At 39.7% G+C, this 23728-nt stretch overlaps 1 protein-coding gene across 1 annotated transcript; it reads right to left on the bottom strand.

Moving 5' to 3' along the window:
- Positions 1-317: 317 nt before the first annotated feature.
- Positions 318-8892, bottom strand: LOC104212416 (probable bifunctional methylthioribulose-1-phosphate dehydratase/enolase-phosphatase E1 1). Its single transcript, XM_009761660.2, has 12 exons — positions 8502-8892; positions 7241-7377; positions 6214-6309; positions 5237-5356; positions 3846-3935; positions 3398-3580; positions 3125-3280; positions 1929-2078; positions 1753-1854; positions 1140-1249; positions 919-1037; positions 318-480 (listed from the first exon to the last, which is right to left on the bottom strand). The coding sequence occupies exons 1-12, from the start codon at positions 8737-8739 to the stop codon at positions 389-391; spliced, it is 1593 nt and encodes a 530-aa protein (XP_009759962.1). The 5' UTR covers positions 8740-8892; the 3' UTR covers positions 318-388.
- Between the last annotated feature and the right edge of the window lie 14836 nt (positions 8893-23728).

The raw sequence follows: 23728 nt of genomic DNA, 5'->3' as shown, positions 1-23728 counted from the left end.
TTTTTTTTACGTATCTACACCGTATAATTTTCTGCCGAAGGATGTGTTTTTTTATTACCTGCCTACCCCCATGTTCTATGCACACTAACCGTACAAAAACGACCCAGTGTATTCTCACAAGTGGGGGGTTTGGGGAGGGTGAGATGTATGCAGCCTTACCCTTACTCTGGACGGGCAAAGAGGTTATTTCCTATAAACCCTCAACTATGCGCACTAACCATAGTACCCTAAAATTTTATACAGTCCAAATACTACGATAGCTATTACGATAATTGTCTTTTTCTTCTTTTTTATTTGGGGGGGGGGGGGATGAAAGCTTCACCAACTTGTTTATTTATTTAACGTAATAAAGCACGCGGAAAATGTTACAGAGTAATATATTCCATCTTTAGATCTCTGAAAAGGATGTGATTGTCCTGAAGCCATGATTTTCTGGTAGAGGTCCATTCCCTGGCCTGACTGAGATTATCACTTCCAAACCTGAATGAAGGAAACAAGTCAGAAATTTCATCGAAATATCGCATAAAATACACAAATTTCCTACATAACTTAATTTAATACCGCCAACCAAAAGCTGCATTAGTTATGTGGTGATTGTAGCCAACAAAACGCTATTACTTTTATGTGAGTTTTTAAGTTGGGAATAATGGTAGGAAGGGGGATGAAGAGGAGCCTTGGCGTAACCGGTAAAGTTGTTGTCATGTGATCAAGTGGTCATGGGTTCGAGCTGTGGAAACAGCCTCTTGCAGAAATGCAGGATACGGCTACGTGCAATAGACCCCTGTGGTTTGGCCCTTCCCTGGACCCCATGCATAGGGGAGCTTAGTGCACCGGGCTGCCCCTTTTAATGGTAGGAAGGGGGATAGCTTGCAACTGAAAAGTAGAGAATATTTCATACTAAAACAAGCAGAACATTACCTGCTGCCTTTGCAGCTATGGCTTCTTGATAGACATCCGTCACAAATAAAATCTCAGATGGATTATCTACCCCCAAGGATGCCGTAATCTCAGTGTAACTTTTTGTTTCTCTCTTATTCCTACAACATATAGAAGAAACATCAATTACTTCACATGAAAAGATATCAGGATATTGCTTTAAAATCAGAGATGCCGGTCCTGCTGAAAGGTAGGAAATTTACCCCACTGTTGTATCAAAAAATCCACAGAGATATTTTCTCAGGTCTCCATAGTTTGTGTAACCAAAGATAAGCCTTTGTGCCAATCTGCTTCCACTTGAGTATATGTACACCTTAGGGACAAAATAACTAGCCATTTTATATACTTCAAAATACATCTCGACAGGACAATGAAGAAGAAAGCACTTAATGCAGCTGGCTCGAGCCGTTCATGATTTTGGATAAGGTATAATAGAGAGAATTCTTTTTGATCATAATCCAACACTAGGTCTTTGTGAAAGGGACGTGGCCAAAACATATAAAGATGGGTGTAGTCGCTCATACGGATATACAGTCAGATCTCTCCGTAACAACATCCTTATATAACAATCATTCACTATAAAAGCCATATTTTTCTCGGAACCGATTTGTATGTTATTATATAATATATATCCTCTGTAACAGCACTTCACTATAGCAGCCGAAAAATAACAAAACAAATGAGGTTGTTACAGCGAGGTTTGACTATACCTATCTTGAAAGGATAAATTCCATTCTCACCTTACAGAGACATGCTATAACAATATTAATACTAGTAATAGTCCAATTTATGAAACAAGGGGATAATGGGATAAACCTTGAGGCCTAAAGCAGTCCATCTCTCAAGAGCTTCGGGCACATCATCAAAAACAACTGCCTCTAACTCATTATTTTGAAATCCGGTTTGCCATATATGCCCCTGAATATGAAGCCAAGCACAAATTGTATTTAGATGAGACAAGGGAAAAATTAACTTCAATGCCATTCTCTTACCTGTAACTCCTTTAAGGCAGTAATCTTTCGGTCAGCTTTAATCATTGCCTCGACATTGGTAACCAAAGCTGCAATTACTTCCTCCTTCCCAGCATCATCAGAGGGGATAGGTACAGCACCGACAACACCATTTTCCAAATCTGCTTGTACCTGAAAGAAGAGCGCAAAGGAGGCAAAATTAAGTTGGTTTTACCGCATAGTACCTAATTATGAATTACAGCTTTTTAAGTACAACATGTATACGGGACAGTTTTTACTTGTGAAAAAATATCGAAATCATGTTTTGATATAAGAAGAATAGTACAGTAGTACAACAACAACAAACCCAGTATAATCCCACATAGTGGGGACTGGGGAGGGTAGTATATATGCATCCTTACCCCTACCTTGTGGAGATAGAGAGGCTGTTTCCAATAGACCCTCGGCAAGAATAGCACATTAGTGGGGTTCTAATTTTATTCAGCTATAGTTTTCATATCTTAGTTTTATGCCTGTTGTCCTTCTCGTATTTCCTATATCTCTTATATTGCTGTTACTTTGTTTTTTATGGCATTTATGTTATGTTATGGATTTCATGGTATTTTATGTTGTTTTATTATGAGTCTATTGATAGTACTAATATAGTGTCTCTTGTTGCCTCTTTGAGCCGAGGGTCTCCTGGAAACAACCTCTCTGCCTCTCGGGTAGAGGTAAGGTCTGCGTACATATTACCCACCCCAGACCCCACTTGTGGGATTACACTGGGTTGTTGTTGTTGTTGTTGTTGTTGTTGTTGTAGTTTTATGCCTGTTGTCATGTAAAAAGAATACTTGAACCCAAGTCCAACACTGCTTTGATCCAAAGAACCAAACTCTTAATCTTGAGATTATCGAAGTTCATCGACAGCAGCACCACTCCTTCCTCAATACCCTCATTATCCAATCCCGTCTGCAGCACAAATGAGCTCGAGAGATACCCTTTAAATCATTGCTCTTTTCTAGTATAATTGAATTCAGAAAGGCAAAGCACGTTCATCTTAGCTTTATTATCAGATATATGTATAACCGCGTATTGTTGGGAGTGCAAAATGCAAGATGACGTACTAGTCAGTATTTATAAAAAGCATTTATTTTCTTGCAAGCGGAAAATTCAAATGGATGGTCCTTATCTAATGGATGAGTAATAATAGCTAGAGCTCAGCTCGAGATTTATCTTACTTGAGCTCTTAGAAGCTTAATATCCTCCTGGGTTTCTGCTGAATCATATGTTGCATCCAAATGTCTCCCCACATTATCACGAGCATAAGGAAAAAGAACATCTGTAACAAATGATATGGGTGTCGTGGTTCCCTCAATATCCAGAACGACGCAGCGCTGCACCAAACTATAAAAATCACTATGCAAGCATGCAACCAGAGCTAAAATTATATGCATATGAAGCTTAAACCAAAATATCAAAAAACTAGAGGATGGTAATTTTCAAATGCTTACCCATAATGGCTCAATGTCGCCACTCAAAGAAAGACCACCTACTTTTGCAGACGTTTTGACATTTCGGGTACTGCTTAAAGCACCATTGGAGTTATGAATAGGACCGTGAGTTGGTGTTGTCCAGTCCAGTCCCAACTGATTAAGCTTAATTGCAGCATCAAATAGATAGTGGTAACACTCAGCCTGGAGGATAGGATGTCAATTAGAAGAGTTCAAAAATAAGAGTGAACCAAACCCCCCCCCCCCCCCCCCCCAAAAAAAAAAAAAAGAAAAAAAGAAAAGAAAAAAGAGGGAGGTACAGGGAAGGAGCAAATCAAAATGTGAATATAGCAGTTAGTTTGTAGAATAATATGGCGAAATGCCATAGCTATCAATCACTATTAATTTTAGACAATAGGAATTAATCATGCCTCGAAAGATCAACACAAATTTGCTTCACAACACAAACCTGAGTTTTAGCACTGATCCAGGAATCTCCCCACACATATATCCCATGGTTTCGGACCAGCACGGCCGTTGTCTTTGGATAAGCTTTGATCTGTTCAACATGGACAAATGATCATAAGCAAATACTTTTTCCTTCAAGGGAAAGATTGAGAGCAAATGACAATTGGCACTAGGCATATAGACAACTGACTTATAGACTATAGTTAAACATTAAACCAAAACTATAAAGCATCTTGATTTCGTTTACAAACCAGGATTTTCAGACTAGATCAGGTTGTTCTTGCTAAAGTGAATTGGTGCGATAGCGCCTTAAACCAGAGCTGCTAGTTTTGGATTCTCTGTCAATAGTAAACATCTTTTACCAGTGTTTTGCTGTTTAGTGCCACTTAATTTAATACTAGTATTTGTTTACCTACTACCTAGACTATTGAGTTTCTTAGCTCTGTGGTGCAATTTTTTTGAACTGGATATGAGGAAAAAAGCATGTGGGATTTCACTTGCTACTTTTGTATGAACGGAACCCCCATTCTTCTCTAAAGATCCAGCACTATATTTCTGTTGGTTAAGTTTTACCAATAATATTCTTACTAATCCAAAAAATCAGTAATAATAATGTTTGTGTACGATTATAGAAGAGTATTAGAATCCAATTACCAGTAACACAGATACATTAGTTTGCACTTGAAATAAAAGCCTATAATCAAGTGGAGAATATCAGCTCCAAAGATGAATGAGAAAAATAATCAAATGATTTTAGCCTTTTAGGGATGTCTTTTCCCTCTCTTCTAGGATCGGGGTATCTGGTGCAGTTCATTAAAAATAAAGGAATAGGAAAAAAGAAGTGAAGCCCGGATTCTTTCTCCCGTGTATAGTTCATAAGTACTGAACCAATTTCAGTAGTGAAGGGGAAGTGCATAATATGAAACAATTGTACCAGAATACAGTACATTTCCTAAGTTTTTCAGTTGAGAACTGTTACCTAGAAGTTTTGTGATCACAGCCAAATTAGAACAGGAACGAAGTTGACACTTTCAACATGATTCATTCAAGTATACAATATAAACCATCAAAATATCAAATATGTGTATGAATTGAAGCCAACCATGATAACAACAATCTCAGATGCATAAAAGAGCAGCCCGGTGCACTAATCTCCCACTATGCGCGGGGTTCGGGGAAGGGCCGGACCATAAGGGTCTATCGTACGCAACCTTACCCTGCATTTCTGCAAGAGGCTGTTTCCACGGCTCGAACCATTGACCTCCTGGTCACATGGCAGCAACTTTACCAGTTACACCAAGGCTCCCCTTCAGATGCATGAATATCCATAATTTAAGATGCACAAATAGCACTGATTGGTAGACAAGATTTTCAGTAGGTACAGGGGCATACTGCTTCTGTAAGAGATTCTGTGAGTTCTCTCTCGTGTGCAGTGTTCTCGACGATAGGGACCACAAGTTCATCATAGTAACCGTGCCCTTGAATTCCTTTGATCATTTCCATATGAGTGATCTGTAATTACAATGAAGAAGAATATGAGTGAGATTTAAAAAAAAAGGACACACAAGATTTCGCTCTTATATATTGTGGAATCAGATGGAGATAAAAAGCATCTCTTTATACTGTTTAAAAACAAAGTCTTTAAAATGTAAATTTTCTGAAAACTGTCCTAGTCTCCTATAATAGACCACGTTGATTGTTAAGAAGTCTCAAACACAAGTAGATTCAGTAAAGAGAAACCCTTAGACTTTCAAGATAATTTATGCCACAAGCACATGTGTGACCTCACCTTTCCCAAAAAGAGGAATCCTAACAAACTTATTTTCATACTTCTAATTTCTACTGTCTTCATTCATGCAGCTTAAGATCCATTAACACCATCCGCCAACTATACTTCAACGAGTTTCTCATTTCCACTTCACGCATCTGTTATACTGGTTATTGTTGAATTTCCTATTTGCGTATTATTCTTCCCTTGTCTATCAAAGAAGAGCGAGCTAATGTCAGCCAACAAAAAGCATCTATAAAAAGAAAGCTAAAATCATTGACCATAAAGAACAGAAGGTCAGAAGGCACTAATCTGAATATGTTTCATAATTCAACTGCTGTCTCTGACTGCTTTCAAATTATATTGTTAAATTCTTGATATGGTATCAGGCAAGAAATACTGAGAATTTTCTAGAATAAAGTTGAATCGTCTATAACTTTCTTATTATCTTTTTCTTTTACTATATGTTTTACCCTCAGACTATATTCACCATCAAACAAATATACTCAGAATGCAAATTTAGAGATCTCAGAGAGGACTATCTAAGAAGATACAGGTTGAACTTGAGCCTTTATATGCTTCTCCAAGTTCACATACTTACCCGAAATTCTTTTAATAGTGGATTGAGCATTGTTACTATACAGGATTCCATTCCATGACTATGGATAACAGCACCGGCATTACGCATCTCATAAGCCTGAGAAAAAGGAAAAAAGAGTGGAAGTTATGGGAGGTAGAATCCACGGCAAACCCGAAATAGGAGAATCAAGCACACAGATTGGCTAATATAAGAGCACATTTTCAGTCTTAAAGAAGTTGAGCTTTGCCCCCACCCCCTCCGGGGGGGGGGGAGACAGTAATGAAATTAGCTGATCCATTCATTTTCCATTTGCTCATTTTTCTAAGCCGGCCACTCTGTCTTTAGTTACTAGTTCAAATTACATGATTTACATAATCCAGACACAGTGACAAATCCAGTTGCTGACCCCTAACTGATCTATGATTGACATGTAGTTGATTGATTGATTGACTACTAAATTTATGTTCTAGCAAACGGAACCAGCACATGCTAAAATAGAACACCAAAACAAAAATCTGCATTCACAAGATTCTATTTTTAGCTCAATTCAACACAGCAAATTGGTCAACATTAAAAATTGGAAACAAGAATCAAGACAATTAGTTGATGATTTCATCTTTTTCAATAATGGTGTCCAGCTCAGGCACCTCGAGTGTTCCACAGGTACATGCTATTTTCCACCAGCACAGATGCTGATTAACTCCACCCGCCGAAAGCTTACACAACGTTTGCTTAGTTTCTAAATCGAGCACACTGACTTCAGGCATTGGTTCATATATAGGACATGAATTACATTATCCATAGATACTGATAAATCTAATTGCTGACGCTAAACTGATCTGGGATTGAGGCGTAGTTGACTGATTGGTAAACTATCTAATAAATCTAATTCTTGCAAATGGAACTGGCACTAGCTAAAGTAGAACACCAAAGCAGAAATTTGGTAGTAGACATTCACAAGATTCTATCTTTAGCTCAATTCAGCATAGCAAATTGGGCAACCTCAAAAATTCAAAACAAGAATCATGACAGTGATGACCAATTGTACCTTTAAAAACAAAGGAGCACAATCAGAACACTTGGGAGGCTTATACGGGTACGGTTTGGCCAATGGTGCAGATAAAACAGATCCATTTGAAGACAACACATACATATCCTCTTCCACCATCCTTTCCTTTTGCACCCCTAATCAAACAACCCAAAAACACACAGAACTCAAAGAACAGAATTTTTTATTTTATTTAAATAATGATAGAGATTGAGTAGAGTACCAACTTAATTTAACTACTTCATTCGTTCTAGTTTATGTGATACTATTTACTCACTACTCCATTTCAAAAAATGAACTCTTTCGAAATTTGAAAATAATAGTTACACTTCTCATTTTACCCTTAATGAGAAGCGTTTATAGTTCCACAAATGTTACGACCCATTTAAGACCACACATTTCAAAAATCTTACTGTCACACAAATGTATGGCATGTTTAAGACCACACAGATTCAAAAGTTCTTTTTTTTCTTAAATTTTGTGCCGAGTTAACTAATCCCTTCTTCCCAATTTATGTGGTGCCATTTGACCATAAGTCACGAACATTTGTGTGGTTATAAGTAGTGGCGGATCCAGAATTTTCATCAAGGGGTGCCAAAATATAAATAATTAGATACATCGAAAAGTCAAGGGGAGTAAGCGTATAGTAACATATATAAAATAGAAAAAATTATCTAGCAAAATAGTGTATTTTTCCGGCGCCCTTACTTCAATGTGGCTCCGCCACTTGTTATAAATCTATACTATTAAGGATAAAATAAGAATTTTGAAGTTAAATTACTTTTAAATGTAGAAAGGTAACATATTGTCTATCAAAGACAAAAAAAAAAAAAAAAAAAAGTGCTATCACATAAATTGAAGTATGCCACATAAATTGAAATTGAGGAAGCATAAGAGAAGTACTAAACACAAACTAATTAAGAAACTATTTATTGATTTTGGTGTAAATTAAGATGTTAAAAGGAAGCCTGAGCCCTAAAAACAGCCACTAATACTTGCATTCAGGGGCGTATGTAGAGTATAGTGTATGGGTTCTCGGGAACCCAGTAACTTTTGCGTAGACGTTGTATTTTTATTAAAGAATTTACTACTAAATATCTATAAATATATAACGGTGAACCCAGTTATTATGGTATATTAATTTGAGATTGCGACAGAAATCCATAAACTTCAAATTATGGATCCGCCTCTGCTTACATTCTGCGTCACACTTCTTAGGGTGTGGCCTTTTCCCGTACCCTGACGTTAATTGGGTACTTACCTGAAGGGGACATGACGATAAGCTGTTGAGGTTTAGGAATGGAATCATCATGAACTTTAATGGTGATGCTGCCGCCGGTGCCGGAAACCCAACCCTGATTGTAAAAATGGCGGCATAATTCGGCTATTAAGGTCTTGGTTTCTTTGACCTTTGTTCCTTCTAAGTATGCCTGTGAATTTGTCGCCATTTTTACAGCTCCGTTCATTGCTAATAATGGAGCTGCTGAAGCTACTGCCATATTTGTTTTGTACTAGAATATTATTATTATTGGGATGGGTTTGTTTTGATTGGTTCGATGTAAGGAGCCGATTTAGCGTCCAGCATTAGAGTCCGAATAGATTGCCTGAATATCAGTGAACTAGAATAGAATATGATGTCTGGAGCACATTTTTCATGAGTTATTTTTGCCCGTGCAAGAAATTATTTATATTTTATAACAAAAAAGTATATATATATATATATATATACAAAAAATATATATTGAGAGCGGCTATACAGTGTCATTTTTACTATTTTCTACCCCTTTCATCTCAATTTATGCCAAGGAATTTGGAATAGGAGGAGCAAAACATAAATTTATGTATTATTCAGGAAAAAAATAAAAACTTATATATTTAAAAATTATATAAAAATATTATTTTATTTTGTTTTATGCTTCTTAGTTTGAGTGGATAAATATTTAAGAATAGGTAAAGAAATTTTTTACTTAAATTAAATGTGTGTATACCATACCAGAAAAGAGTATATCATTAAGAATAAAAATATTGGCATTCTTTTTTTAAACAAACTAACAAGAAAAATTAAGACATATAATTGAATGAGGAGTTTAAATAAGCATAGTTAAAAATCAAAACAGTTAAAAAGAGTTTTAAAAAATTACAATCAAAGAAGAATTATTTGACTTCTCAAATAGTAAAACCTTCGAATAAAATGGGACAGAGAAATTATCAATATAGATCTTTTATGGTGTTGTGTCATGAATTGTTTAATTTTTTAACAAAATGTATTTCCCTTTGAGTAAAAATAAAGATTATAAAAAATTAACCTAAATAGTGGCCCGTCGAATTGTTTAAACTAAAAATAGCTGGTGGACGTATAATTTTTGTAACGTATAATTTTTGTATAACACATGTCTAATTGTATATAATTATTGTATAATTTATGTATACTAGCTAAAAAGAATAACAGGTTAATTCAATAATTACCAGCTTTATTCTTTGTTTTATGGCTGATAATTTGATTTCATCCCTTATGTTTTGTCTATTTTATCCGCATCACCAAAAGAAGGCCCAAAATGAATTCTCGGGTCAACGGATAGCCCAGACATTAGGCTTGGGCTAGTTTCAGCATTTTCTAGGCTGAAATGACACCAGATAGCCATTCTAAACTGTTGCTATTTAGGAATTAGCCAATGTGTCTTGAATGTTTTCAGCTCAATTTTTGGGGAAACAAATGTCATAAAATTAAGTTTTTTAGTTCAAAATTTCAGGACAAAATAAGTACTGATTAATCCCTAAATAACAGTCTTAAGAATGGATGTTTGTGCACTTTCCCCATTTTCTAGTGTAGAGCAGCGCGAACTAAAACTAAAAAGAAGAATTAACCTAAATAGTCGCTCAAAAGAAACTTACCACATGCAAATGTTAACTTCTATCGACAAACAATATAAAAAAAAAATTTATTATACTTGTGTGTCACATACATGTAGATTATGTTATCTACGTCTGCAACATTCGATTATGCTGCAGTCGTACCTTGTGAGATTTGACCCTCTGCATGGGAATGCAGTGGGTCTGGTGGTAAGAGGGGCCACTACAGTTGCATGAGATGGAATTTTGACTCATTGCTTCATAACTAATGTAGTGGCCATTTTTATGACGGGCTCTCCTAGCGGCTGTAGGCATCGTCATTTGTTCGTCCTCGTACGTGTCATGAACACTTCCTGCTAAGGCAGAAGCGTTTGTATGTGAGAGCGATGAATTCTCCGCTACCATGGCCATGGCCATGACCAATGTCATCACGAGCAGAACCAACAATCATTGATGAAAAACCATCTTGAATATGTGTCTTTTAATTTATTTATTTTTGAGGGATTTTTTTTTCAACCTTCCACTTGAGCGAAGATGATAAGAAAGAGGATAGGTAGAATGAAAGCTGGTTGTGGAGAAGAGGAGGTAAACAATATGTGGAAGAGTTTTAGGTTTATTTCAATCTTATATGGTTGAAGAGTTTGTGTGAATATGCTTTCGCTAGGGCGGAGATAGAAGTCAGATACGAGCTAGTTCGATCAAATCTAGTAATTTTTGTTCAAATAATATATTTATAATTTATATATATATATATTCGCATGCTTTTTTTAGTTTAAGTATTGAGTGGCTGCTATTTATGTTAAATCTTCTCTAAATCATGGCTCTGAGCAAGATCTCTTATATACATGCATAGGGTGAATGTCAAATGCAAGGTTTGTGGCTTTGCTTAAGGTCCGTGTCTTGCTATTTTTTCTTCTATAGTGCAATACTACGTAAAAATAGTACGATATAGCCAGTTTTCGGACTGATTATTCAAAAATAGCCAGCATTTACAAAGTCAATGAAAAATAGCCGCTATTTTGCTGCAACAGAGACCGGTCCAGCATAATATACTGGAGTTCAGTGCACCTGTGTATGAACTCCAGCATATTATGCTGGACCGGTATACTTTGCTGACTCCAGTATATTATAGTGGACAATTATACTTGCTGGAACTCCAATATATTATGCTGGAGTTCTAGTGTACTTATGTTGGAACTCCATCATATTATGCTGGAGTTCAAGCATACTTATGCTGGAACTCCAGTATAATATACTGGCGTATTTTTCAGATTTTGTATATGTTTTCGCTCAAATTTATCTTTACATGAAAAGTGGCTAAATTTCAATTACTTTTAAAACTAAGCTATTTTTAAACGACCAGTTGTATATCTGGCTATTTTCCAATTTCTCCCCAATACTACTCCTCATGTTCAACTTGTTTTTCTTTTTTTTCTTGTCTGGCTTACATGCGGAAGTCATTTACTCATTTTCCAAACCCATGCTTTACCTGTTTTGTGGTTGCTTCTTCAATATATAGATTTCACTTGTCCTCTTGCATTCAAATACACCTCAATGGATTTAATTAGTAATAGCAGGTTAATTATTATTTTTATTAAATTATCAAGTAATACTTAAAAAGGAGTTTATTTTATATATATAATTTTTATTTTTTCTTAGCTAGTTAGATCATTTTAATTCTTCCTTAGTTCTGTTAAATAATTATAAAAATAAAATTTTCCTTCTAGCCAATCGAACATTTTTTTATAGAAAATCACTTATTTTATTTATGAAAATCTCTCAAGAAAACATAAACAAAACACACCGTACATGCAGGGGCAGATGTAGTCTTTTGGCTACGGGTTCATCTGAAATTCATAGCTTTGGCATAGAGTATTGTTTGACTCAAAAGATATCGAACGTTTTTAAACAAATCAATCAAAGAAGATGAAGGGGTAAATCTTAGTCAGAAATAATTAATTCCAGATCAAATAGCTAATAGTATGGATCGCATATAGGATAAAAGATATATAAATGATTGTTTGACTCAAAAGATATCGAAACCTTTTTGAACAAATCAATCAAAGAAGATGAAGGGGTAAATCTTAGTCAGACATAATTAATTCCATATCAAAGAGCTAATAGTATGGAACGCATATAGGATAAAAGAGATGTAAATGATCTTATTGAAATTCAATATTGCGTCTCCCATCGATCGATGGGGAGATAGCTTTACATATTCTTCTATAGATTACTTCTTTCCTATCAAGAATACAAGAAGAGATCTTGGGAGAGAGAAAGGAGGGAGCAACCCCCTTAATCGAAGGTTTTTCCTTACTATATATAGTCAAGTCACCCTTGTCCTTTACTTGGGTCGACGTCATCTTGCCTCCAATATGTCTCGGTTATCCCTTTAGGTGCTGCTTCTTCCGACTCAACGGATGTCGGGAAAGGGATGCAGAGTGGGCTATGCTATCTTTCACTGCCCAGTCACCTAGGCGGGACGTTGGTTAGTTCGATCGTGACGGTCACATTTTGACCAATACAGTTAGTCCCTCCGTCTGTCGAGGTCGTCCCCTGCCGGGCTCGGTAGACGAATCATGATTACTACGAATTCAAGCGAAATCTGACTTCTGAATTTTTATTCCTTAGTTACATTCCTTGGGTTTTTGGCGGGAGGGGGGCATTCTTTCAATACCCATGGACTGTTGTGGCGGTTTCGGAATCGAAACGTCGTTTGGGATCAAAGCGCTATTTCGTGGTTATCACCATTATGACACATGTTCCTGGGGAACTGAAACGTTTCGTGCCCTATCAGATTCTATTGGTGACTGTTGGGTTTCATGCTCGGGAGATTTATGTCTCTTATAAATAGAAGGAACTCATCATTCAACTGTCACACTTCTTTGCCCAGTGCTCGAAAGAATTCTACAGATACACTTTTTTTCTTACATTTCGAGTTTTCGTTTGCACTTAGTTGTGACGACCCAAAAGGGTCATCACCTATTTCTAATTAAAATCTGTGTCTTTGAGGCCTTGAAAACCTCATTTAGAGTTGCCTCGATTTGTGTGCGCAGTCCGGGCGCGTAGCTGGAAAGCTTAAATGTGAAATCTTGTGAAAATTGCTAAGTTTTGACCTCGAAATGAATAAATTTGACTTCGGTCAACACTTTAGGTAAACGGACCCATATCCGTGATTTGAAGATCCCGTAGGGTCTGTAGGAAAATATGGGACTCGAGCGTATGCCCGGAATCGAATTCTGAGGTCCCTAGCCCGAGTTATGAATTTTTAAGTGAAATTGTTCTCTGAAAATGTTTAAAGAAAATGGAAATGAAATCTGATTAGAAAGCAATGGTGTCGGGCCCGTATTTTGGTTCCAGCGCTCGGTACTAGTCTTATATATGTTTTGAATCACTCATGTAAAGTTTGGTAAAAAACAGACATCGTTTGACGTGATCGGGACCCAAATTGGGAAAATTGATATTTAAAAGGAAATCTGAGAAATTTCATTGATCTTGAGGCTCAATTCGATGTTCATGATGTTATATTGGTGATGTGATCACACGAATATGTTCGTAGGGTGTTTTTGAGGTAGTGTGCATTCTTGGTTTAGAGTTTCGAGGGCTCGGGTGAGTTTCTAGTAGGTTCCGGGATGCCTTAGGCTTTAGAAGATCAGATGTTGCAGGTTCAGAAATTTTGACAGGTCTCTGAACCCTCTTGCGCGGTTTGCGAGCAATCACGTGCGACCGCGGTCGCCTTGAGCGGTCCGCGGTAGGTGTTGTGCGGCTGCAGTCGGCTTGGTGCGGTCCGCACGGGGCAATGATCTGCAGGTCTTCAGGGAGCCTGCGCGACTGCGGTCCTTCTTGCGCGGTCCGTGGTGAGAGCTTCAGAGGGGTATAAATACACGTGAATTTCAGTTATTTTACACTTTTCAAAACCCCAAAACATAAGAGACAATTTTCCAAACAACGTTTCTTCTCCGAAACGATTGGTAAGTGATTTCTAACTTATTTTCTTCACTTCTTAACATCTTTTAACATGATTTCAACTTCAAATCAAAGATTTTCATGAGGAAATTGGGTGATGTGGGTAGAACCTAGGTTTTTCTAAAATTATGGATTTGGACCTCAATTTGAGGTCCGATTTCAAAATAAACCATATATTTGAATTTGTGGGGGAATGGGTAATCTGATTTTGGTCCGAACCTCGGGTTGCGACCACGTGGGCCCGGAGGTGAATTTTGACTTTTGGGTAAAACTTTAAAAAACTCATTTTCATGCATTGGGGTTGATTCATTTAGCATTTATTAAAGTGATTAAGTAACTTATGACTAGATTCGAGCGGATTGGTGGTGGAATCAAGAGGTAAAGCTATAATTGAGACTTGAGTGGTGTTCAAGGCATCGAGGTAAGTGTTTGGTTTAACCCTAGCTTGAGGGATTAGGAGTTGAGTTATATTTGCTACTTGCTTCTTGTTGAGTACGACGTATAGGCATGGTGACGAGTATCTATACGTTGGTGTCAAGCATGACCGTGGGTCTTAACTTGAAAGTTGTTGTGTTTTTGAATGACACCTTGTATACTTTAATTAATGATCCTCTATGATTAAGTATTTTCATTAATTGAACTGAGTACTAGCAAAGTGAGATTGGTTATAGCTGATTCTCCCTTGCCGGGATGACTATTTCGATATCCTTGTTCCCTTGCCGGGAATTTATTATATTACTTATGTTCCCTTGCCGGGATTTCTTGTGATTGTGTGATGAACTGAAATGGGAGCGGGTGGTACGCCTACCACAAGACATAATGACATGGGAGCGGGTGGTACGCCTACCACAAGATTTATGAAATGGGAGCGGGTGGTACGCCTACCACAAGATTGATGAAATGGGATAGGGTGGTACGCCTACCACAAGATATAATGAAATGGGAACGGGTGGTACGCCTACCACAAGATTGATGAAATGGGAGCGGGTGGTACGTCTACCACAAGATATAATGAAATGGGAGCGGGTGGTACGCCTACCACAAGATATAATGAAATGTGTAAGCACGTGATTTTTGCCCTATGAGAGAATTACTTCCAAAAAATCCAAAATAAAACAATTTTCTTTTGTGTGCAATTTTAGAATTTTTGTGGCATTTTTTATAATTATTTGTATTTCTATCTGTGTGTGTTTATTGGTTAAATTAATAAAAAATTACAAAAAGCATTTGCATTTAGTATTTATTTAAGTTTGTTTTACAAAATCATAAAAATAATGTACGTTGTATTTTTAGCATTTAACGTCTAAATTGTGTGATTTTTATAGTTAATTGCTATTTAAATGTGCGATAATTGTTATTTGGACAGATTTTTGAAATTATAACAGATTTTGAATCAGGGCAGTAACAGTAGTTTTAGGGGTAATACGGGAATTAACCAATTGCAGATTATTTAATTATGGTGGGGGACAAGACGTAATGATAAAAGCAAAAAGGAAAAGGTGGATAATGATGTCTTCTTTTCAAAAAGAGAGAACAAGAGGGCCCACTTTGGCTACTTTTCAAAAAGAGGGAACATGTGGGCCCACTTTGACTACTTTTCAAAAATAGGGAACACGGGGGCCCACGTTGACTACTTTTACTAAAGTAAAAGTGTGGGTAATAATAAAAGTTAAAGGGGAAAGAGGTAAAAGGGGTCTTGCTTTGTATATAAGGGGAGATGAGGGGATTGAATTAGGGGGGGAGATTTTGGAAGAAGATTTTTTGGGGAGAACATTTTGGAAAGAGGAATACATTCTGAAAAATCTGAACAGAGTGTGATAGAGTTTAAAAAGAGAAAACAAAAACAAAGTGAGAAACGAGTTTAGTTTCGGGTTTTAATACACGCGTGGGTTGTTGCTGTTTAGTTTGTTTACATACTTTTGGGTTTGTTCTATTGAGTTGTTCGGTTTTCTTCAAAGTTTTCTAGGCCTTGAACCTGGGTCGAATTGCTGCTGGGTTGCTGTTGTTGCTGTGTATTTACACTACTGCTGCTTCTACTGATCTTCATCTTCTTTCCTTGCTCTCCAAATACCAGGTACACAAACTGATACACTGGTTCATCTTGTAAGCCACTCGAAGCATGAATGCAAAAATGAGAAAGAATTGAAGTCGTAGTTTAATGTAGTCTTTTCTTTCTTTTACTGTCTGTATGTAGAATATTCTATGCGCTGCCCATGTAAACTCTTTAAACGACTCACTTTCGAAACTTAACTATAATAACTCGAAAGTATGTAAATAAAGTAGGACCTTTTCTTCATTTATTTTAGAAAACGAAAAATAGAAAATGTAGTCATGCTAAGATTATCCTTTTAAAAATAATGAGACGAGCCTCGCCAAATAAAAAATGCAAATTGCGGGGCCCTCAATAATTGGTCATAATAAATACTTAGAATTCGGGATGGACTGTTTAGTGAATTTCACTGCCTTCCCCAAAGATAATAACGCGTTAGACTCTTTAGACGCGATTTAATTAAATTACATTCTTAAACTCGGGTGCACATTTATGTGACCCAAATCCAAATCTCAACGGAGTCGAAATGTGTCTCTAATCACGGGTACATTGATTGTGACGTGGTTCGAGATGCGTGTCCATGACGTTGCAAATTCCTTTTAAAAAATAAGAATGAGATGAGTCTCGCCGAATAAAAAATATAAATTTGCGGGGCCCTCAGTAAATATTTGTTTTAAAATTGCTTAGACTTCGGGATAGACCGTTTAGCAAAATTTCACGGCCCTACCCAAAGTAAATAATACGCTAGTCGCTTTAGGCGCGCTTTAATAATTTAATCTTCTTAAACTCGGGTGCACATTTATGTGACCCAAATCCACATCTCAACGGAGTCAAAGTGTGTCGACGATCACGGGTACATTGATTGTGGCGCGGTTCGAAATACATTTTCACAACGTTGCAATTCCCTGTAAAATAATAATAATAATAATGAAAGCGGTAAAGAGTTAAAATCTGCACATAAGCTCATAATTGTATAAAAAATCAGATAAACAAGCCGAATATGACAGTTGAGCGACCGTGCTAGAACTACGGAACTCGGGAATGCCTAACACCTTCTCCCGGGTTAACAGAATTCCTTATCCGGATTTCTGGTTCGCAGACTGTAATACAAAGTCATTCTTTTCCTCGATTCGGGATTAAATTGGTGACTTGGGACACCCTAAAATCTCCCAAGTGGCGACTCTGAAATAAATAAACAAATCCCGTTTCGATTGTCCTTTAATTGGAAAAACTCCTTGTACCCTCGCGGAGGCGGAAAAAGGAGGTGTGACAAAATGGGAGCGGGTGGTACGCCTACCACGAGATATAATGAAATGGGAGCGGGTGGTACGCCTACCACAAGATTGATGAAATGGGAACGGGTGGTACGCCTACCACAAGATATAATGAAATGGGAGCGGGTGGTATGCCTACCACGAGATTGAATGAAATAGGAGTGGGTGGTACGCCTACCATGAGATATGAGAAATGGGATCGGGTTGCACGCCTGCAACAAGAGGAAACTAAATGTGAAAGTTGCCTTTATTTTCTTCATTTGTGATAGAAGTTATAGTGCTAGCTTCCTTATTATTCCCTGTTATTTCTTTTAACTGTTATCCCTGGAGCATGTTCCCCTTCCCTAGCTTTAACTGCTTATTACTTGTTTACTTTTCCGCCATATATTATATAACTGTACAGGTTTATCTGGAGTCTGGTCCTAGCCTCGTCACTACCTTGCCGGGGTTAGGCCAGACACTTACAAGGACATGGGGCCGGTTGTGCTGATACTACGCTCTGTGCTCTTTTGCATAGATCCAGGTTTTGGACAGCAGCAGTAGCGCGGGAGCCAGCCTTCAGTCCAGTGAGACACTGAGGTAGCCTTGCAGGCGTTCGCAGGCCCGACGTCTCCTTTATCTTTTATTTCCGTCTGTTATCTCATATATATTCGAGACAAAAAGTTTATATTTTCTTTCAAACGGTTGTATTTAGCACTCTTAGAAGTTCGTGAGTAATGTGACACCAGTTCTTGGGTAGAGGTATATTTTTATTCTCGCATTATTGTTTAGTTTTCTTTAAATTTAAGTCTTTCGCGTATTTATTTAATTCCGTTGCTTTCATGCTATCGCCGATAATTGTTAAAAGAAGTAATTGTTAACGATGTAAGCAATTAAGGATTGACTTGCCTAGCTCTCATTAGAAGGCGCCATCAAGACTCCCGAGGGTGGGAAATCCGGGTCGTGACAAGTTGGTATCAGAGCTCTAGGTTACATAGGTCTCACAACTCACGGACAAGCTTAGTAGAATCTGAGGGATCGGTACGGAGACATCTGTATTTATCCCCCAGAGGCTACCGATTTAGGAAAACTTCACTTTTGTTCTTTCTTGTCGTGCAGATTTGTTCCTCAATTGCTTATTGAACTTCTACTATGTTCTTCGCAGATGGCGAGAACACGCGCTTCCTCATCTACTACTTAGCAGCCCGAGCCCCCTACAACAGCTCCCACTAAGGGCAGAGGGCGAGGGCGAGGCCGTGCTAAAGTCCGAGGTAGGGGCAGAGCTCAGCCCCGAGCAGCAGCATCAGTGGCGGAGCCTCAGGTTGATTTTGAGGAGGAGGTTCCATCCCCAATAGTTCCGGTGGGCCCAGCTCAGGTCCCAGAGGGGTTTATCGCTACCCCAGTTCTTCAGGATGCTCTAGTTCTATTGGTGGGCCTTATGGAGAGTGTCACCCGAGCAGGTTTGCTTCCTGTAGCACTAGCCACTTCTCAGGCTGGAGGAGGGGCTCAGATTCCTACTACACACACTCCGGAGCAGGTAGCTCCCTAGATTCAGGCTCCAGCGGTTCATCCAGCAGTGGCAGTTCAGCCGGGTGTAATGGCTCAGACCGGCGATGGAGCGGCTATGTCCGCCGATGCTTTGTGGAGACTGGACAGATTCACCAAGCTCTTCACTACTACTTTCAGCGGAGCTCCTTCTAAGGATCCCCAGGATTTCCTATACAGCTGCCACGAGGTTCTCAGGAACATGGGCATTGTTGAGATCAATGGGGTCAATTTTGCTGCATTTTGCTTATCTGGATCCGCCAAGACTTGGTGGAGGGATTATTGTTTAGCGAGACCAGCTGAATCACCATCTTTGATATGGGAGCAGTTTTCAGTGTTGTTTCTGGAGAAGTTTCTCCCTGTGACTGCAGAGAGAAGCCTATCGGAGGCAGTTTGAGCGCCTTCAGAAGGGTTCTATGACGGTCACTCAATATGAAACCAGGTTCATCGATCTAGCTCGCCATGCTCTTATCATACTTACCATCGAGAGAGAGAGGGTGATGAGGTTTATTGATGGTCTTATTCAGCCGATTCGTCTTCAGATGGCCAAGGAGGTCGGGACTGAGATTACATTTTAGGAGGCGGCCAATATAGCCCATAGAGTTGAGATGGTTTTGTCACTGGGAGGTGGTCATGGGTCGGATAAGCGACCCCGTCATTCAGGTAGATTCAGTGGTACCTCGTCTGGAGGTAGAGATTCATATGGTAGAGGCCATCCTCCTAGGCCCTTTCAGTCAGCTCTTCAGGTCTCCCATGGTACTTCAGGTGGTCGTGGTTCTCAGACGCACCATTCTGGTCAGCAACCTTACAATGCACCATCAGCACTTATCAATGCATCGCCACTTCAGAGTTTCCAGAGTCGTCAGCCCCATCAATCGAGGGCTTGTTTTACTTGTGGCGACACGAGGAACATTGCTAGGTATTGCCCTCGAGCTTCGAGTAGTTCTCCACATCAGGGTTCTTGTGCTATGGTACAGGCACTAGATGTCTCACAACCTGCCCAGCCAGCTAGAGGCAGGGGTAGAGGTTTTAGAGGTAGAGGTAGAGGTCCTAGAGGTAGAGGCCAACCAACAGCAGGCCGTCCCAGAGAGGCAGTTCAGGGTGGTGGGCCCCAGCCCCGATGTTATGCACTTCCAGCCAGGCCCAAAGCTGAGTCTTCAGATGCAGTCATTATAGATACTATACTGGTTTGTGATAGAGATGCTTCAGTGCTATTTGATCCAGGGTCTACGTATTTGTACGTGTCATCTTATTTTGCCCCGTACATGGTCTTGCCTAGTGATTCATTAAGTATTCATGTTTATGTGTCTACACTTGTGGGTGATTCTATTATGGTCGACCGAGTTCATCGTTCTTGTATTGTAGTGTTTGGGTGTCTTGAGACCCATGTTGATTTGTTGCTTTTAGACATGGTCGACTTTAATGTTATATTGGGAATGGATTGGTTATCCCCGTACCATGCTATCTTAGATTGCCATGCCAAGACCGTGACCTTAGCCTTACCAGGTTTGCCCCGTTTAGAGTGGAGAGGGACTCCTGGTCATTCTACCCGAAGTGTTATTTCGTATGTGAAGGCTACGTATGGTCGAGAAGAGGTGTTTGGCATATTTGGCTTATGTTCGTGACTCCAATGCTGAGGTTCCATATATTGATTATGTGCCCGTGGTTCGTGAGTTTCCTGAGGTTCTCCCTTCAGACCTGCCGGGGATGCCACCCGACCGGGACATTGATTTCTGCATTGATCTGGCTCCGGGCACCCAGCCCATTTCTATTCCGCCATATCGTATGGCCCCGCCGGAGTTGAAAGAGTTAAAGGAACAATTGCAGGATTTGCTTGAGAAGGGTTTCATTAGACCCAGCATTTGGCCTTGGGGTGCGCCGGTTTTGTTTGTCAAGAAAAAGGATGGTTCGATGAGAATGTGCATTGATTACCGGCAATTGAACAAGGTTACAATTAAGAATAAGTATCTACTACCGAGGATTGATGATTTGTTCGATCAGTTTCAGGGTTCCAAGGTATTTTCAAAGATTGACTTGAGATCTGGCTACCATCAGTTGAGAATTAGGGTATCCGATGTCCCTAAAATAGCTTTCCTCACTCGGTATGGGCATTATGATTTCTTGGTTAAGTCATTCAGGTTGACCAATGCCCCAGCAGTGTTTATGGAATTGATGAACCGAGTGTTCAGGCCTTATTTGGACTTGTTCGTGATAGTCTTTATTGATGATATCCTGATATATTCCCGCAGCCAGGAGGAGCACGAGCAACACCTTAGAGTGGTTCTTCAGACTCTGAAGGATAGTCAATTATATGCTAAGTTCTCGAAGTGTGAGTTGTGGTTGAGTTTAGTGGCATTCCTGGGTCACGTTATATCAGCAGAGGGTATTCAAGTTGATCCAAAGAAGATTGAGGCAGTCAAGAACTGGCCTAGATCAGCATTAGCTACAGAGATTCGGAGTTTCTTGGGATTGGTAGACTACTATCGTCGGTTCGTAGAGGGGTTCTCATCTTTTGCAGCCCCGATGACCAGGTTGACCCAGAAGGGTGCCCAATTCAGATGGTCGGACGAGTGTGAGGCGAGCTTTCAAAGGCTCAAGACAGCCCTGACTTCGGCGCCGGTGTTAGTTTTGCCCACAGGTTCAGGGCCTTACACCGTTTATTGTGATGCATCTCGCATTGGACTTGGTGCAGTGTTAATGCAGGATGGCAAGGTCATTGCCTATGCTTCGAGACAGTTAAAGGTTCATGAGAAGAACTATCCAGTGCATGATTTGGAGTTGGCAGCCATTGTTCACGCATTGAAGATTTGGAGGCATTACCTGTATGGCATGGCATGTAAGGTGTTCATGGATCATAAGAGTCTTTAGTATTTGTTCAAGCAAAAGGAGTTGAATTTGAGGCAGAAGAGGTGGGTGGAGTTGTTGAAAGATTATGACATCACTATCTATCACTCGGGAAAGGCCAACGTGGTGGCCGGTGCTTTGAGTAGAAAGTCAGCCAGTATGGGCAGTCTTGCTTATATTCCAGTCGGTGAGAGGCCGCTTGCTTTGGATGTTCAGGATTTGGCCAATCGATTTGTGAGGTTGGATATTTCTGAGCCTAGTTGAGTATTAGCTTGCACGGTCGCTCGTTCTTCGTTATTAGAGTGTATCCGTGATCGGCAATTTGATGATCCCCATTTGTGTGTCCTTAGAGACACGGTGCAGTATGGAGGTGCCAAGCAGGTTACCTTAGGTTATGATGGAGTTCTGAGATTGCAGGGACGAGTTTGTGTGCCTAATGTGGATGGGCTTCGAGAGTTGATTTTAGAGGAGGCCCATAGTTCCCGGTACTCTATCCATCCAGGCGCCGCGAAGATTTATCAAGATTTGCGATAGCATTATTAGTGGCGTAGAATGAAGAAGGATATCATTGCCTATGTGGCTCAGTGTGAATTGTCAGCAAGTTAAGTATGAGCATCAGAGGCCTAATGGTTTATTTCAGAGGATTGAGCTTCCCGAGTGGAAGTGGGAGAGAATCACTATGGACTTCGTTACTGGACTTCTATTGACCCGGAAGAAGTTCGATGCAGTTTGGGTCATTGTTGATAGGCCAACCAAGTCAACGCATTTCATTTCGGTGGCAGTCTCCTATTCGTCTGAGAGGTTAGCTGAGATCTATATCCGGGAGATTGTTTGTCTTCATGGTGTGCCGGTATCTATCATTTCGGACTGAGGTACGCAGTTCACCTCACGTTTTTGGAGAGCAGTTCAGCGAGGGTTAGGCACCCAGGTTGAGTTGAGTACAACATTTCATCCTCAGACGGATGGACAGTCCGAGCGGACTATTCAGATATTGGAGGATATGCTCCGAGCTTGTGTTATTGACTTTGGAGGTTCGTGGGATCAGTTCTTGCCTTTAGCAGAGTTTGCCTACAACAACAGCTACCAGTCGAGTATCCAGATGGCTCCTTATGAGGCTTTATATGGTAGGCGGTGTCGATCTCCGGTTGGATGGTTTGAGTCGGGAGAGGCTCGGTTGTTGGGTACAGATTTGGTTCAGGAGGCCTTGGACAAGGTCAGGATCATTCAGGATAGGCTTCATACAGCTCAGTCCAGGCAAAAGAGCTATGCAGATCGTAAGGTTCGAGATGTGTCTTTTATGGTTGGTGAGCGGGTGTTGCTCCGAGTGTCGCCTATGAAGGGCGTGATGAGATTTGGGAAGAAGGGCAAGCTTAGCCCTAGGTTCATTGGTCCATTTGAGATCCTTGATCGAGTGGGAGAGGTGACTTATAGACTTGCATTGCCTCCTAGCTTATCAGCCATGCATCCAGTGTTTTATGTGTCCATGCTTCGAAAATATCACGGCGATCTATCCCACGTGTTAGATTTCAGCACTGTCCAGTTGGACAAGGATTTGTCGTATGAGGAGGAGCCAGTGGCTATTCTAGACCGACAGGTTCGCCAGCTGAGGTCGAAGAGTTTTCCTTCGATTCGTGTTCAATGGAGAGGTCAGCCCCCTGAGGCATCGACCTGGGAGTCCGAGTCCGATATGCGGGACCGGTATCCTCATCTTTTCCCCGACTCAGTTACTTCCTTCTTCTGTCCGTTCGAGGACGAACGATTGTTTTAGAGGTGGAGAATGTGACGACCCAAAAGGGTCATCACCTATTTCTAATTGAAATTTGTGTCTTCGAGGCCCTAAAAATCTCATTTAGAATCGCCTCGATTTGTGTGCACAGTCCGGGCGCGTAGCCGGAAAGCTTAAATGTGAAAATTGTTAAGTTTTGACCTCGAAATGAATAAATTTGACTTCGGTCAATATTTTAGGTAAACGAACCCGGA

Source organism: Nicotiana sylvestris, chromosome 8, assembly GCF_000393655.2.
Source record: "Nicotiana sylvestris chromosome 8, ASM39365v2, whole genome shotgun sequence".
In the NCBI taxonomy this organism is placed as follows: domain Eukaryota; kingdom Viridiplantae; phylum Streptophyta; class Magnoliopsida; order Solanales; family Solanaceae; genus Nicotiana; species Nicotiana sylvestris.
The sequence above is the reverse complement of the archived record's forward strand: the minus strand, read 5'-3'. Positions and strand labels throughout refer to the sequence as shown.